The following is a 12500-nucleotide window of genomic DNA, read 5'->3' on the forward strand; positions in this document are numbered from 1 at the left end:
AATTTTTCAAAGAATTAGGCATTTAAATTATATCTCACAATTCAGACTTTTTTGTCATAATTCTGCATTTATGTCTCATAATTCTGATTCCCCCCCCTCATAATTCGTCATTTCTCATAATTGGGCATTTATATCTCATAATTCAGACTTTTTTCTCTGAATTCTGAGTTTACATCTTGCAATTCCGTGTTTATATCTTGTAGTTCTAAGAAAAAAGTCCAAAATGAGAGATATAAACGAGTGAGAATTATGAGCTGAAAAGTCACAATTACATTTGTCCACGGCAGAAACAAGCTTCCGTAAATAACAAGCTCTTCTGTGCTGGTCCTCTTTGGACAGTTTGAGTTAAAATTTGAAGTTGTTTAGAAATGCAAAAACATAGAATTTAAATGCTAGTATTAGCGTTAGTATATAATTAATTAATGCTAGTATTTTAATAACAGTACTTCACTACTGTACTTCAGTAATATTTTGTGCAATCTGCACTTTACTTGAGTTCTGTCAAAATGGACAGAAACATTTTTTTCCAAATGTTTTCGGTTTATGAAAACTAGGATACAGCCAATAATACAAACACAAATTCGAGCTGCAAATAGCATCAGAAATCATTAGCTAGACCAGATCAGTTACCTTTGGTCTGAAGGTGCTTCGTTTACTCCTGCAGGTGATTGGGCTGAAGCCAAGTAATGATGAAAAGTCTCCCTTCGTCTCCTGTTCAGCAAAGGTGAGTAAGATCTTACCTGAGCTTCAGCTAACCCTCATCACTAACAGCCAGTCAAGCATGAATTACATCTGTAATGTTTGTTCATTGCATCCCTCCATACTCAGGGATATAAAGATGGAGATGAGTTGGTAAGAAATAGACTAGTCTGCACACTTAGCATCCCTAACCTTAGACTAGTGCACATCTTAAACTAGTACAGTACAGCCCTAACTAGTGCTTAACTCATATGCATTCTGTGGTTAGTAGACATGTAGTGTTGCATCACTTCTAAAAGGTCAACGTGATCAACCTCCTCATGTCTTCTGTCTCTGATTGAGAGTTTAGAGTGTTTTATCCAGTCAAAGCTCTTTTAGTGTAATTGTAGAAACTCTTCTCGTGTCAAATCTTGACTGCTTTTGATCAAGTAAAGGTCAGAATAAGTGCAGTAATATCTCCAGATGAACACTTACTGCACTGAAGCAGCTCAGCTTTACTTGATTCTCCATCAATCATGTTTTAGAGTCTCAAATCTGATCCTCAGGATCTTTTGAGGAGCGTTTGTTTCCAGAAGCTTTACTTTCACTGTTCCTCAGCGGAGGAATGATCTTCTCAAGCCTCCAGAACATCTCACATCTTCTGAGGAGCCTTTATTTCTAGACCGATATAGAGCGATCACTGATATTTAGATCATTTTATGTCAGTATCTGCTCTACTGTTATAAAGATCTCATTGATTTACATCACAAGGCTCAGAAGATGGCTCAGACGAACGAAACCAATGCTGAAGTTGAATACTTCCCTCAAAACGGAACCTTCAACCTCATGTACTATCCATACTACGGCAAGAGAGCACAGGCAAGAACACAGACACACACACACACACACACTCACTCACTCACTCACTCACTCACTCGCACACACACACACACACTCACTCACTCACTCACTCACTCACTCACACACACACACACACACACACACACACACACACACAGTCAGTCAGTCAGTCAGTCACTCACTCGCACACATACACACACACACACTCACTCACTCTCACACACACACACACACACACAGTGTGTCACTCACTCACTCACACACACACACACACAGTCAGTCAGTCAGTCAGTCACTCACTCACTCACACACAGTCACTCACTCACTCACTCACTCACACACACACACACACAGTCAGTCAGTCAGTCAGTCGCTCGCTCGCTCGCTCGCACGCACGCACGCACGCACGCACGCACGCACACACACACACACACACACACACAGTCAGTCACTCACACACACACACACACACTGTGTGATTATATGCGTGTGTAACTGCTCTCTCTGCATGTGTTTCAGGTGAATTATTCTCAGCCCCTGGTGGCTGTGAAATTCACAGACATCTCTTTCAACACGGACTTCAACGTGGAGTGTAAGATCAACTCTAGCACTCAGTTCAAGATCAGCGAAAGAGACAAGTTCGCCGGCCGCGTAATCTTCAAGCTGCGCATCAACAAAGCGTAGAGCAACTGCATCTGCCACACACACACACACACACACACACACACACACTCAGGAGATGGTAGAAGTCCTTCATATCTCAAAGTGTTCAATGTATTTGTCCGTCCCCATTCTCCTGTCTACACGATGGTTTCTGTGTGTGTGTGTGTGTGTGTGTGTGTGTCTCTTTGTATCTCTATGTGTTTTGAGTACTCTTGACTGTCGTCATATCCAGCTGATACCGTTCCAAAGTGAAATCAAGAGAGCAGGAAAACATCATCAAGCCTTTCTAGATTTCTAGACACAATATCACGAACAATCCAGTGAATTCAGAGGGACCACAATCATCCAAAACCTGCCAAGAAATTATATTATATAATGTGCTCCCAAAAATATAGTAAAATAACACCATGATGTGAAAAATCTAAAATAGGCTTCATTTTCTGTATGCATTTTCTTTTTCTTTTGATATCAATCTAAAATGTGACCTGGATTCACTCGTTTAGTCTATATAATGGCTTTTATGTTACTGAGCGTATAATAACACAAATTAGGTCAAATCTGGTCAAATTCAGGATCATCTGTAGAAATGCGCATATATGATCAATTAACAAACAGAGCCATAAAAATCGTCACAGACTGTAATCCACTCATATCTGTCACATATCGTTCTCTTAACTTGATATCTGTTTTATCCATTTATTTATTTATGAATTAAGGTACATTTATAATGTTATTCATTTATTTATTTATTTATCGGATTTGTGGTTTTTATTTTTTATATACATATGACAACGTTTGTGAAGACACTTTTGTAACACTGTAATGTTCACGAATGCACACACACACAAGCGAAGTTAAACCGAAACGTTTGGCTGATGTTCTGCACATTAGCCAATCAGCTTCAAGCTGCGTCATATCAGTTCGCCATTAATTAATTTGCCCAATCGACTGATAACATATTTCGTCCAGAACGGTTCGACCCATCTTTCTAAACGTGTACACAGCAATACCTTCTGGTCCGTGAGTGTATACTTGTAAATAATACAGAATCTGAGGTAGACGAAGAGAGTAGTTACGAAGAAAAGCGTGAAAAAAAACAAAAAAAAACTTCAATTAAGATTAAAATTTGCCAATCCAAGTAGATGAATGAACAAATGTGTTTTCTTCCCAAAAAGTGTTTTTTTATTTATTTGTTGTTGAGCGCATCATGGGTTAGCGCCCGTTAGCACAGCGGAAATATGACGCAAACATTAGCTGCATATGTTTCTCGAAACTTTAGTTCGTTTCTTCTTAGCTTTGGTAGAATCTTAGACTTTTATCATGTGATTTGACATTTGGATGTTCAGGGGGATTCGAGTCGAACGGACAAGTCAGACTCCTGATTTGTGAGCGAGACATTAGCGTAGTGCTTATTAGCGAACCACTAGCCTGCCGTCGTCGACGCGCGGGTGGTCTGTCTGTGTTTAGTTTTTCTTTTGTGTTCCTTCATTCCGCCCCCAGTAGTGAATGTGCTGTGTTTCTATTGGGTTACTGCCACAGTGTTGTGCGTTTGAAACATTGGAGGGTGTGTGTTAGAAAAGTGTGTGGGGAAAAAAAAAGAGCCAAACGCGGCCAAACTTTCAAATTTACGCCACTAGTCCATCCGTCGCACATCAGCACACAATTTACGGCCTGATGTTGGGATCGGTTCAATGTTTACACAGAGCGGTGGCTAATAACTAGCTAAACTTACGCTGCCCACCGTACGTTTACTACGATCTACTTCGCGTGTGCTGCCTGACCGCTCTACGTCATAGATTTTATATGTTTTTAAGATATGGTAAATCGAATTGTTGCACATTATTTCCGATTTCTGTACTTTAGACACTGCAGCGATGCGTATTAGCATGTCGCCACCGCGGGTGTAGATCACGCACATTATTCATTTCCGTAAGACGAAAAACCAAGCAGACAGGAATTTGGGACATCGTTACCATGGAAACAGCACATGAAGTCATCAGTGATCTCACTTGTTAAGTCGTGGTCATGTGGTCACGTTGCTCGGCGCAATTTTGCAGGCGAAATCCAGTCATCTCAATAGTAACACAGAGTTTCGCAGAATAAATTTCCTGCGCTGACCAACAGAAAGCGATGGAAGCCTATTCCCACCACGTAAGAAAAAAAAATCAAGTTCAGGTCATATGAGATGAAATTATGACTTTCAGTGTGGTAATCATGAATTTAATCATTTTAAATTGAGTTAAATAATTGAAATTTTAGAAATTGAAATTATGAGATTAAAAAAGGCAAAAAAATCGATATAGTCTCAAATCAAAATAATCTCATATCTCATAATCATGACTAAGTATGTCGTAATTTCGACTTTTGAAGTTATAATTTCGGCTTTTTATATCATGACTTTTTATGTCATAATTTTGATATAGTATCTCATAATTTACTTGGTATGTCAACTTTGAGTTTTAAATTCATAATTTCAACCTTTCATCTCATAATTGTGATTTACATCAGTGTTGACTTTTTATCTCATAATTATGATTTAATATATACATTTTGACTTAAAGTCATAATTACGACTGTCAATTTAGACTTTTTATCTCATAATTATGATTGTTTATGTGACTTTAAATCAGAATTTCAACTTATAAAGTCAGAAACCTTTTGTCTCATAATTAGGTTTTTATCTCATAATTATGCATTGGTATATAAATTGTGACTTTTAAAGTCATAATTATGAATCACATCATAATTTCAACTTTTTATCTCATATTCGACTTAGTATGTGAATTTTGACTTTTAAGTCTAAGTCATAATTTCAATTTATAAAATCATAATTTTGACTTATCTTATAATTATGAGTTTTCAGCATAATTATGACTAAGTCATAATTTCAATTTATAAAGTCATAAATTCACGTTTTTATCTCATAATTACGACTATTATGACATTACGTCAATTTCGACATTTTCAACTTATAAAATCAGAAACCTTTTGTCTCATAATTAGGTTTTTATCTCATAATTATGAATTGGTATATAAATTGTGACTTTTAAAGTCATAATTATGAATCACATCATAATTTCAACTTTTTATCTCATATTCGACTTAGTATGTGAATTTTGACTTTTAAGTCTAAGTCATAATTTCAATTTATAAAGTCATAATTTTGACATCTTATAATTATGAGTTTTCAGCATAATTATGACTAAGTCATAATTTCAATTTATAAAGTCATAAATTCACGTTTTTATCTCATAATTATGATTTACAACGCACATCAGCACACAATTTACGGCCTGATGTTGGGATCGGTTCAATGTTTACACAGCACAGTGGCTAATAACTAGCTAAACTTACGCTGCCCACCGTACGTTTACTACGATCTACTTCGCGTGTGCTGCCTGACCGCTCTACGTCATAGATTTTATATGTTTTTAAGATATGGTAAATCGAATTGTTGCACATTATTTCCGATTTCTGTACTTTAGACACTGCAGCGATGCGTATTAGCATGTCGCCACCGCGGGTGTAGATCACGCACATTATTCATTTCCGTAAGACGAAAAACCAAGCAGACAGGAATTTGGGACATCGTTACCATGGAAACAGCACATGAAGTCATCAGTGATCTCACTTGTTAAGTCGTGGTCATGTGGTCACGTTGCTCGGCGCAATTTTGCAGGCGAAATCCAGTCATCTCAATAGTAACACAGAGTTTCGCAGAATAAATTTCCTGCGCTGACCAACAGAAAGCGATGGAAGCCTATTCCCACCACGTAAGAAAAAAAAATCAAGTTCAGGTCATATGAGATGAAATTATGACTTTCAGTGTGGTAATCATGAATTTAATCATTTTAAATTGAGTTAAATAATTGAAATTTTAGAAATTGAAATTATGAGATTAAAAAAGGCAAAAAAATCGATATAGTCTCAAATCAAAATAATCTCATATCTCATAATCATGACTAAGTATGTCGTAATTTCGACTTTTGAAGTTATAATTTCGGCTTTTTATATCATGACTTTTTATGTCATAATTTTGATATAGTATCTCATAATTTACTTGGTATGTCAACTTTGAGTTTTAAATTCATAATTTCAACCTTTCATCTCATAATTGTGATTTACATCAGTGTTGACTTTTTATCTCATAATTATGATTTAATATATACATTTTGACTTAAAGTCATAATTACGACTGTCAATTTAGACTTTTTATCTCATAATTATGATTGTTTATGTGACTTTAAATCAGAATTTCAACTTATAAAGTCAGAAACCTTTTGTCTCATAATTAGGTTTTTATCTCATAATTATGCATTGGTATATAAATTGTGACTTTTAAAGTCATAATTATGAATCACATCATAATTTCAACTTTTTATCTCATATTCGACTTAGTATGTGAATTTTGACTTTTAAGTCTAAGTCATAATTTCAATTTATAAAATCATAATTTTGACTTATCTTATAATTATGAGTTTTCAGCATAATTATGACTAAGTCATAATTTCAATTTATAAAGTCATAAATTCACGTTTTTATCTCATAATTACGACTATTATGACATTACGTCAATTTCGACATTTTCAACTTATAAAATCAGAAACCTTTTGTCTCATAATTAGGTTTTTATCTCATAATTATGAATTGGTATATAAATTGTGACTTTTAAAGTCATAATTATGAATCACATCATCATTTCGACTTTTTATCTCATATTCGACTTAGTATGTGAATTTTGACTTTTAAGTCTAAGTCATAATTTCAATTTATAAAGTCATAATTTTGACATCTTATAATTATGAGTTTTCAGCATAATTATGACTAAGTCATAATTTCAATTTATAAAGTCATAAATTCACGTTTTTATCTCATAATTATGATTTACAAAGCATGATTTGTTTTTCTTACATGGAAGAAATGGGCTTGCATAAAAAGCTAACTGGTTTTTAAGTGACTGGTGTTTTTTGCCTGCGAAATTTCACAAATGTGACCACACATTTACAGCTTCAATAACGCCTACACGCTTGGGACAATATCAACGATGACACAGCGACAAACACATGCTTACACAAACAAAGTCAACGGCAAACACACCTGCACTACAAGAACCTAATTCGAGAGCTTTCCACTCACACACACACACACACACACACTCTTTGTCCCTGTCTGTGTTTCTCTCCAAACCAATAACGCGACACGCTCGTCACTTTGAGTTCTCGCCGGATGACTTCTATAGCTCACAGACTCATCCCGGTTTCTCATCTGTCCTTCATAGTGAGACGGTGTCTTATTCTTTCTCCACTCTCTGTAAAAACACTGCTCAGAAACTAGATGTATCTTATTAAATATCCTGAATATACTGTTATATATTGCCTGACATGAAAATTGTGAAACTTATATTCGAAAAACAAATGATTATCATTATAAATGAAAAATGGAAACAGGAAATAAAAACATTTTGTGTTTAACAAACGTTTTTGCCTACGAGGTCTTATTTCAAACTAAAAGCATGTCATGCACTTCTGTTTCAAAATTGCAAATTGCAATGACTACAGATTAACACAAACATTATACATACATATATTTTATGCATTGCAATATGAAGCCATAATATGAAATTATGACGAGATATGAAGAACATGAATGCAATTTTTTACAAAGACAAATGTATATGAATGATGTGCGTACCGAGAGCTTTATCATCTTATGTAATGAGATTTTGGCAAAAGCTCTGGCAGCTGTAATTCCAGATCTGATCCTATAGGAAAGGAAATCACAAAACTATTTAAAATCTCAATTGTTTTTCTGGGATTGTTGATTCTCAACTGGTTTTGCTCTAGGACTCTGATTTCACATTGGTCATCAAGTGGCGTTCAACACTGTACCAAATGTGTCTGGTTTTTAAACATCACTTGAATTCAGTTTCTAGCACATGCATTTGTGCTGAACTAGTGGAGGAGGGTTTGATTGGAAACACAACCTTTGGCATCAGCCACAGAAGATACGGGAAGTGTTTCCTGATAAGTCTGTTTGCTTTACTAGTTGCGTGTTCTCGTTTGCGTTCATCATGGTTTCAGATCAGACCTGTGGCACATTTATTGGTCATGACCCACCAGTTGAGAAACACAGATTAAGTGGAGACTTTTGCTCCTGCTTTACAGATTTTCCCTTGAGAAAAACATCCCAACAATCCCATCCCAATCCAGTTCCAGAAGAGATCTGAACAGCGGCTCAAACTGTGCTCAGATTCGGCAAGATATTAAAGTCTGTAAACTGAAACATTTCTCATCAAATTCCACCCAGATTAAATGATCTGAGCATTTAAGCATTTAAGCATTTAGGAGAAACATCTGAAAGTTGCTACATTTACAGAGCTTTGAAAGAGCAACCCGTAACATTGTTTCATTTGAGTATTTTAACATCTTACTCTGTTGGAGCAACAAACACGGATGATTTTGTCAAGCAATATCTTTGTTCCTTAGAATGTAAGCGTGTATAAATGTGTAAAGACCTATTAATGAGATTTCCCTGATAACCTGCTCATAAATAATTTAACAAAACTAGGAACACTGCAACATCTAGTGAACAAATGAGAGACGAGAACATTTCTCCTGCTGGACCAGAAGAACACTCAGACTATTTTTTACACCAGACAGGAAGAAAACGCCTAGCAACCGCATAGCAACATGATGAAAGACACTGGGAGGAGCCTAGCAACCAGTGCAAGGGCCAAAATCACTCAATATTTCCCATAAGAACATATAGAAATTAGTGCTGGTCGACGATTAATTGCATCCAAATGAAATGTTTTTCTTTATACACTCTCAGAAAAAAAGGTACAAAAGGTGTCACTAGGGCAGTACCTTTTCAAAAGGTACAATTGTGTACCTTTTTTAGGTACTAATATGTACACTTTAGTTACTAATATGCCCCTTTAAGGTACAAATATGGACTCTTTAGGTACAAAGGTGTGCCTTTTGAAAAGGTACCACCCCAGTGACAACATTTGTACCTTTTTTTCTGAGAGTGTATATATGTGTGTGTACTGTGTATATTTATTATGTATAAATAAATACCCACACATGCATGTATATATTTAAGAAAAACATGTCGTTTATATGAAATATATTTAAATATAATATAAATGCTATGGATGTAAATAAATGCATGTAAATATTTTCAAACTATATACTGTATGTGTGTGTATATTTATATATACATAATAAATATACACTGTATTATATAAACAAAAACTTTTATTTTGGACGCGATTAATCAATCATTGCCCAGCACTAATAAAAATGTAAAAACATAACAGAATCACACAAATTTTATATATTAGGATACATAATACCCACCTTATTTTGCAACATGGAAGTAAGCGATTTTCTGTGAATGTGCGAGACTTCCGGTCCGTTAGCCGCTATAAGGAGAATAACCGTGCAGTAAACGGTAAAACTATTTGCACTGCAGTGCAAACCAGCATTTTCATGAATATGATAATAAATTAATATAATATAATAACAAAATGCCAGTCTGCAATATCAAGCACGAGCTGTTTTGTAGGCTACAGGTAAAATAACTGTCGATTTGCGTCTGTGAAAACCCTGTCAGATTTTGCTACCTCCCATTAAAAAAAGTAGGTAGTACAGTTTGACAACGAAGAATGCTACCTGTCAAATTATGGTTTATTAACGTCTACACCTACCCCTTACAGTAATGCAAATACAGTAATTATCATTGTTCAGCATGAGAAAAATTATGCAATATTGATGTGCGCATGCGCAGTAATCCCTGGAAAGAAAATCTGGAGGCTAGGATAAAATGTCAGGACCAAGCGGCAACCTCCCGCTCTCTCTTGTGAAGCCAACACGGAAGTGACTTAAACTGTAATTCATCAACTGGCCGCTAGAGGCAGTCCCATAGACTCCCCATGTTAAAAAGCCCAACTTTACAGCAGAAAAAAACATGTTTACAGCCTGGTTCAAAAAATTATTTTGGTCTGTATACAGGTGCATCTCAATAAATTAGAATGTTGTGGAAAAGTTCATTTATTTCAGTAATTCAACTCAAATTGTTAAACTTGTGTATTAAATAAATTCAATGCACACAGACTGAAGTAGTTTAAGTCTTTGGTTCTTTTAATTGTGATGATTTTGGCTCACATTTAACAAAAACCCACCAATTCACTATCTCATTTTGCCCTGTGAGGCGGGTGAATTTGTTTATAACTCATCCGTTTAAATTATATTAGCCTTAAAGTTCTGCATAATTAAGGGCGTGGCCACTTGAGTGACAGGTGGATTGCCGCCGCTGTCACCACTGTCGAGCTAGGTGGGCGTGGCTTCAGCAACCAGTTCCCGCCTCTTTGCCCATTTTCGATTATCTGGGAGTGACGCACTTCCAAGATGGCGATGGCCGGCTCCGCCCACTTTTGAGCTTCAAAAATGCTCTTCGGAAATCTACGGGTGACGTCTCGGGCACTATGTCCATGTTTTAATCAGTCTATGGTCAGGACACATGAAGGACACGTGAAGTCTCACACAGTCAAGCTACAAATAGCCGCTCTTACATTAGAATATTAATAGATAAATAGGCTATATTACACATTTTTAAAGCATCATCAGAATCCTTCTCGTGTTGCGCGGGAGTGTTTGTATGTGTGTGTTAAGGCAGATCCAACATGTTTCTGATCTCCAGCTCTTTCTGAGTCCGTCGGTGAATTTCGCGGATTGCTGCGACGACGATGCGCATGACAGGCTCCGCCTCCTCCTGCGTGCGCACGCACACCAGCTGCAGGAATGCACTGCGGTCGGGCATCGCGTGAAACACCAGCTCCGCCGCACGCTGCACAAGCCAGGGGTGATGCGGCGCTAAAACCTCCAGGTACGCATCACGGCAAAGCTCGCCCAGGCTCCGCTCCTCGCGCTCCGTCCCCAGCCTCTCCAGCAGCAGCTGTAGCCATAGCAACGAGCGGTGGAGGCGGAGCAAAGTCCGACTGCCGGAGGGCGTTTGCATGTCGAAGGAGACCACGCCCCTCTGAAGCTCCACCTCCAGCATGGATCGCACGGAGCGGTAGGCGTGTGGAGGGGGCGGGGCTACACGCTCATCGGCTGTTGCGTTCAGTCTGGCGGATTCTTCCAGCGAAAGCTGTCGGATGAGTGTGATCTTCTCCTCAACTTTATGAGTGAAAAAGCCCACCAGAGGGCCCAGAGCCTCCATAAACCTGCAGCACAGAACACAATCAGTGTGTGAGACCGACCAATCCCGATTTCACTGCAGACACGCAACCGATTATCTGCCGATACCGATCTGATTACAGTTAAACTGTTTTTTTTTCTTAATCGGTTTAAAATAGCTACACCTTGTTAACTGCTACTACACATTGCTTCATTATAATTAAAGAGAAAACGGTACAACATAGAGAGAGAGAGAGAGATTAGCCAATAGCCAAGATTTATTATAGTTAATAAAAACTACAAATAAAAATGTAAATTAAAAAAATATATAAAAAACTTACTTTTATTTTATTTTAGCTTGTTGCCAAGGAAATATTTCTCATTTTCATTTAGTTTAACTTGATGCACTAAAATAACTAAGACACTGAAATAAAAATGAATACAAATATAAAGCGACAAAGCACAGCGAAATTAAGTAAACTTTAACAAAAATTAAAAGAGAAGCAGAAAAAACATAAAAACAAAAACTAATCCAAAATATGAATTCATCCTAAATTTATCCAATCCAATATTAATTTATCCAAAATATTTAATTTAATATTAATTTAATTCATTCAAAACTTTGAATGTGAATGCGAGTGTACACATCTTACTGCTACATATTTTGAATTAAAAAATCTACTGTTTGTGTTACATGTGTGTTAACGTTCTTAAAACGTATCATGACGGTTATTGCCTTATAAATATATACACACTATAAATAGCATTTCTTTGGAATGTATGTCGTTTTTTAGACACATCACAAATGATAGAACGCATATATCAATAGACTAAACTTAAATGATCTTCAGAATGAAAGGCTCCAATGCAGAAGGCTTATGCACATGGAGATGTGCGTTAAAGCAACATCATTTTTGTGGAATATAGTGCATGAAAAGTGCATCTTTTTGTAACCCTTCTTTTGAGCATATTTGGTGATCCATCAAAAAAGGCTCATATGGATGCATCCTTATTATATTTCCTGCTGTACTGATGTCATACTTGATGAGCTCCTCCCAGCAGAGCAGATAGGGATCCAGCAGCACGTCGGAGGCGGGGCCGAGGGCGGAGCTTAGG

The 12500-nt window shown here is 36.7% G+C and overlaps 2 protein-coding genes across 2 annotated transcripts in view; one reads left to right on the forward strand and one right to left on the reverse strand.

Annotated features, from left to right (window-relative positions):
* The window catches only part of LOC107567108 (sodium/potassium-transporting ATPase subunit beta-2-like), a 37383-nt gene extending 32999 nt beyond the window's left edge, over positions 1-4384 (forward strand). The window contains exons 5-7 of the mRNA XM_016252726.1: positions 644-724; positions 1450-1557; positions 2059-4384. Coding sequence (XP_016108212.1) covers positions 644-724; positions 1450-1557; positions 2059-2223 — 354 coding nt within the window. The 3' untranslated portion in view covers positions 2224-4384. The remainder of the gene's footprint in view (positions 1-643; positions 725-1449; positions 1558-2058) is intronic.
* A 6235-nt stretch (positions 4385-10619) lies between these two features.
* gltpd2a (glycolipid transfer protein domain containing 2a) overlaps positions 10620-12500 on the reverse strand; it is a 3001-nt gene continuing 1120 nt past the window's right edge. Inside the window, exons 3-4 of the mRNA XM_016252738.1 lie at positions 12426-12500; positions 10620-11431 (exon numbers count right to left, since the gene is read on the reverse strand). The exon at positions 12426-12500 is cut by the window's right edge and continues 95 nt beyond it. Of these exons, the coding sequence (XP_016108224.1) occupies positions 10873-11431; positions 12426-12500 (634 nt within the window). The 3' untranslated portion in view covers positions 10620-10872. The remainder of the gene's footprint in view (positions 11432-12425) is intronic.

This window comes from Sinocyclocheilus grahami, unplaced genomic scaffold, assembly GCF_001515645.1.
Source record: "Sinocyclocheilus grahami isolate Dianchi unplaced genomic scaffold, SAMN03320097.WGS_v1.1 scaffold1129.1, whole genome shotgun sequence".
NCBI classification, from domain to species: Eukaryota; Metazoa; Chordata; class Actinopteri; order Cypriniformes; family Cyprinidae; genus Sinocyclocheilus; species Sinocyclocheilus grahami.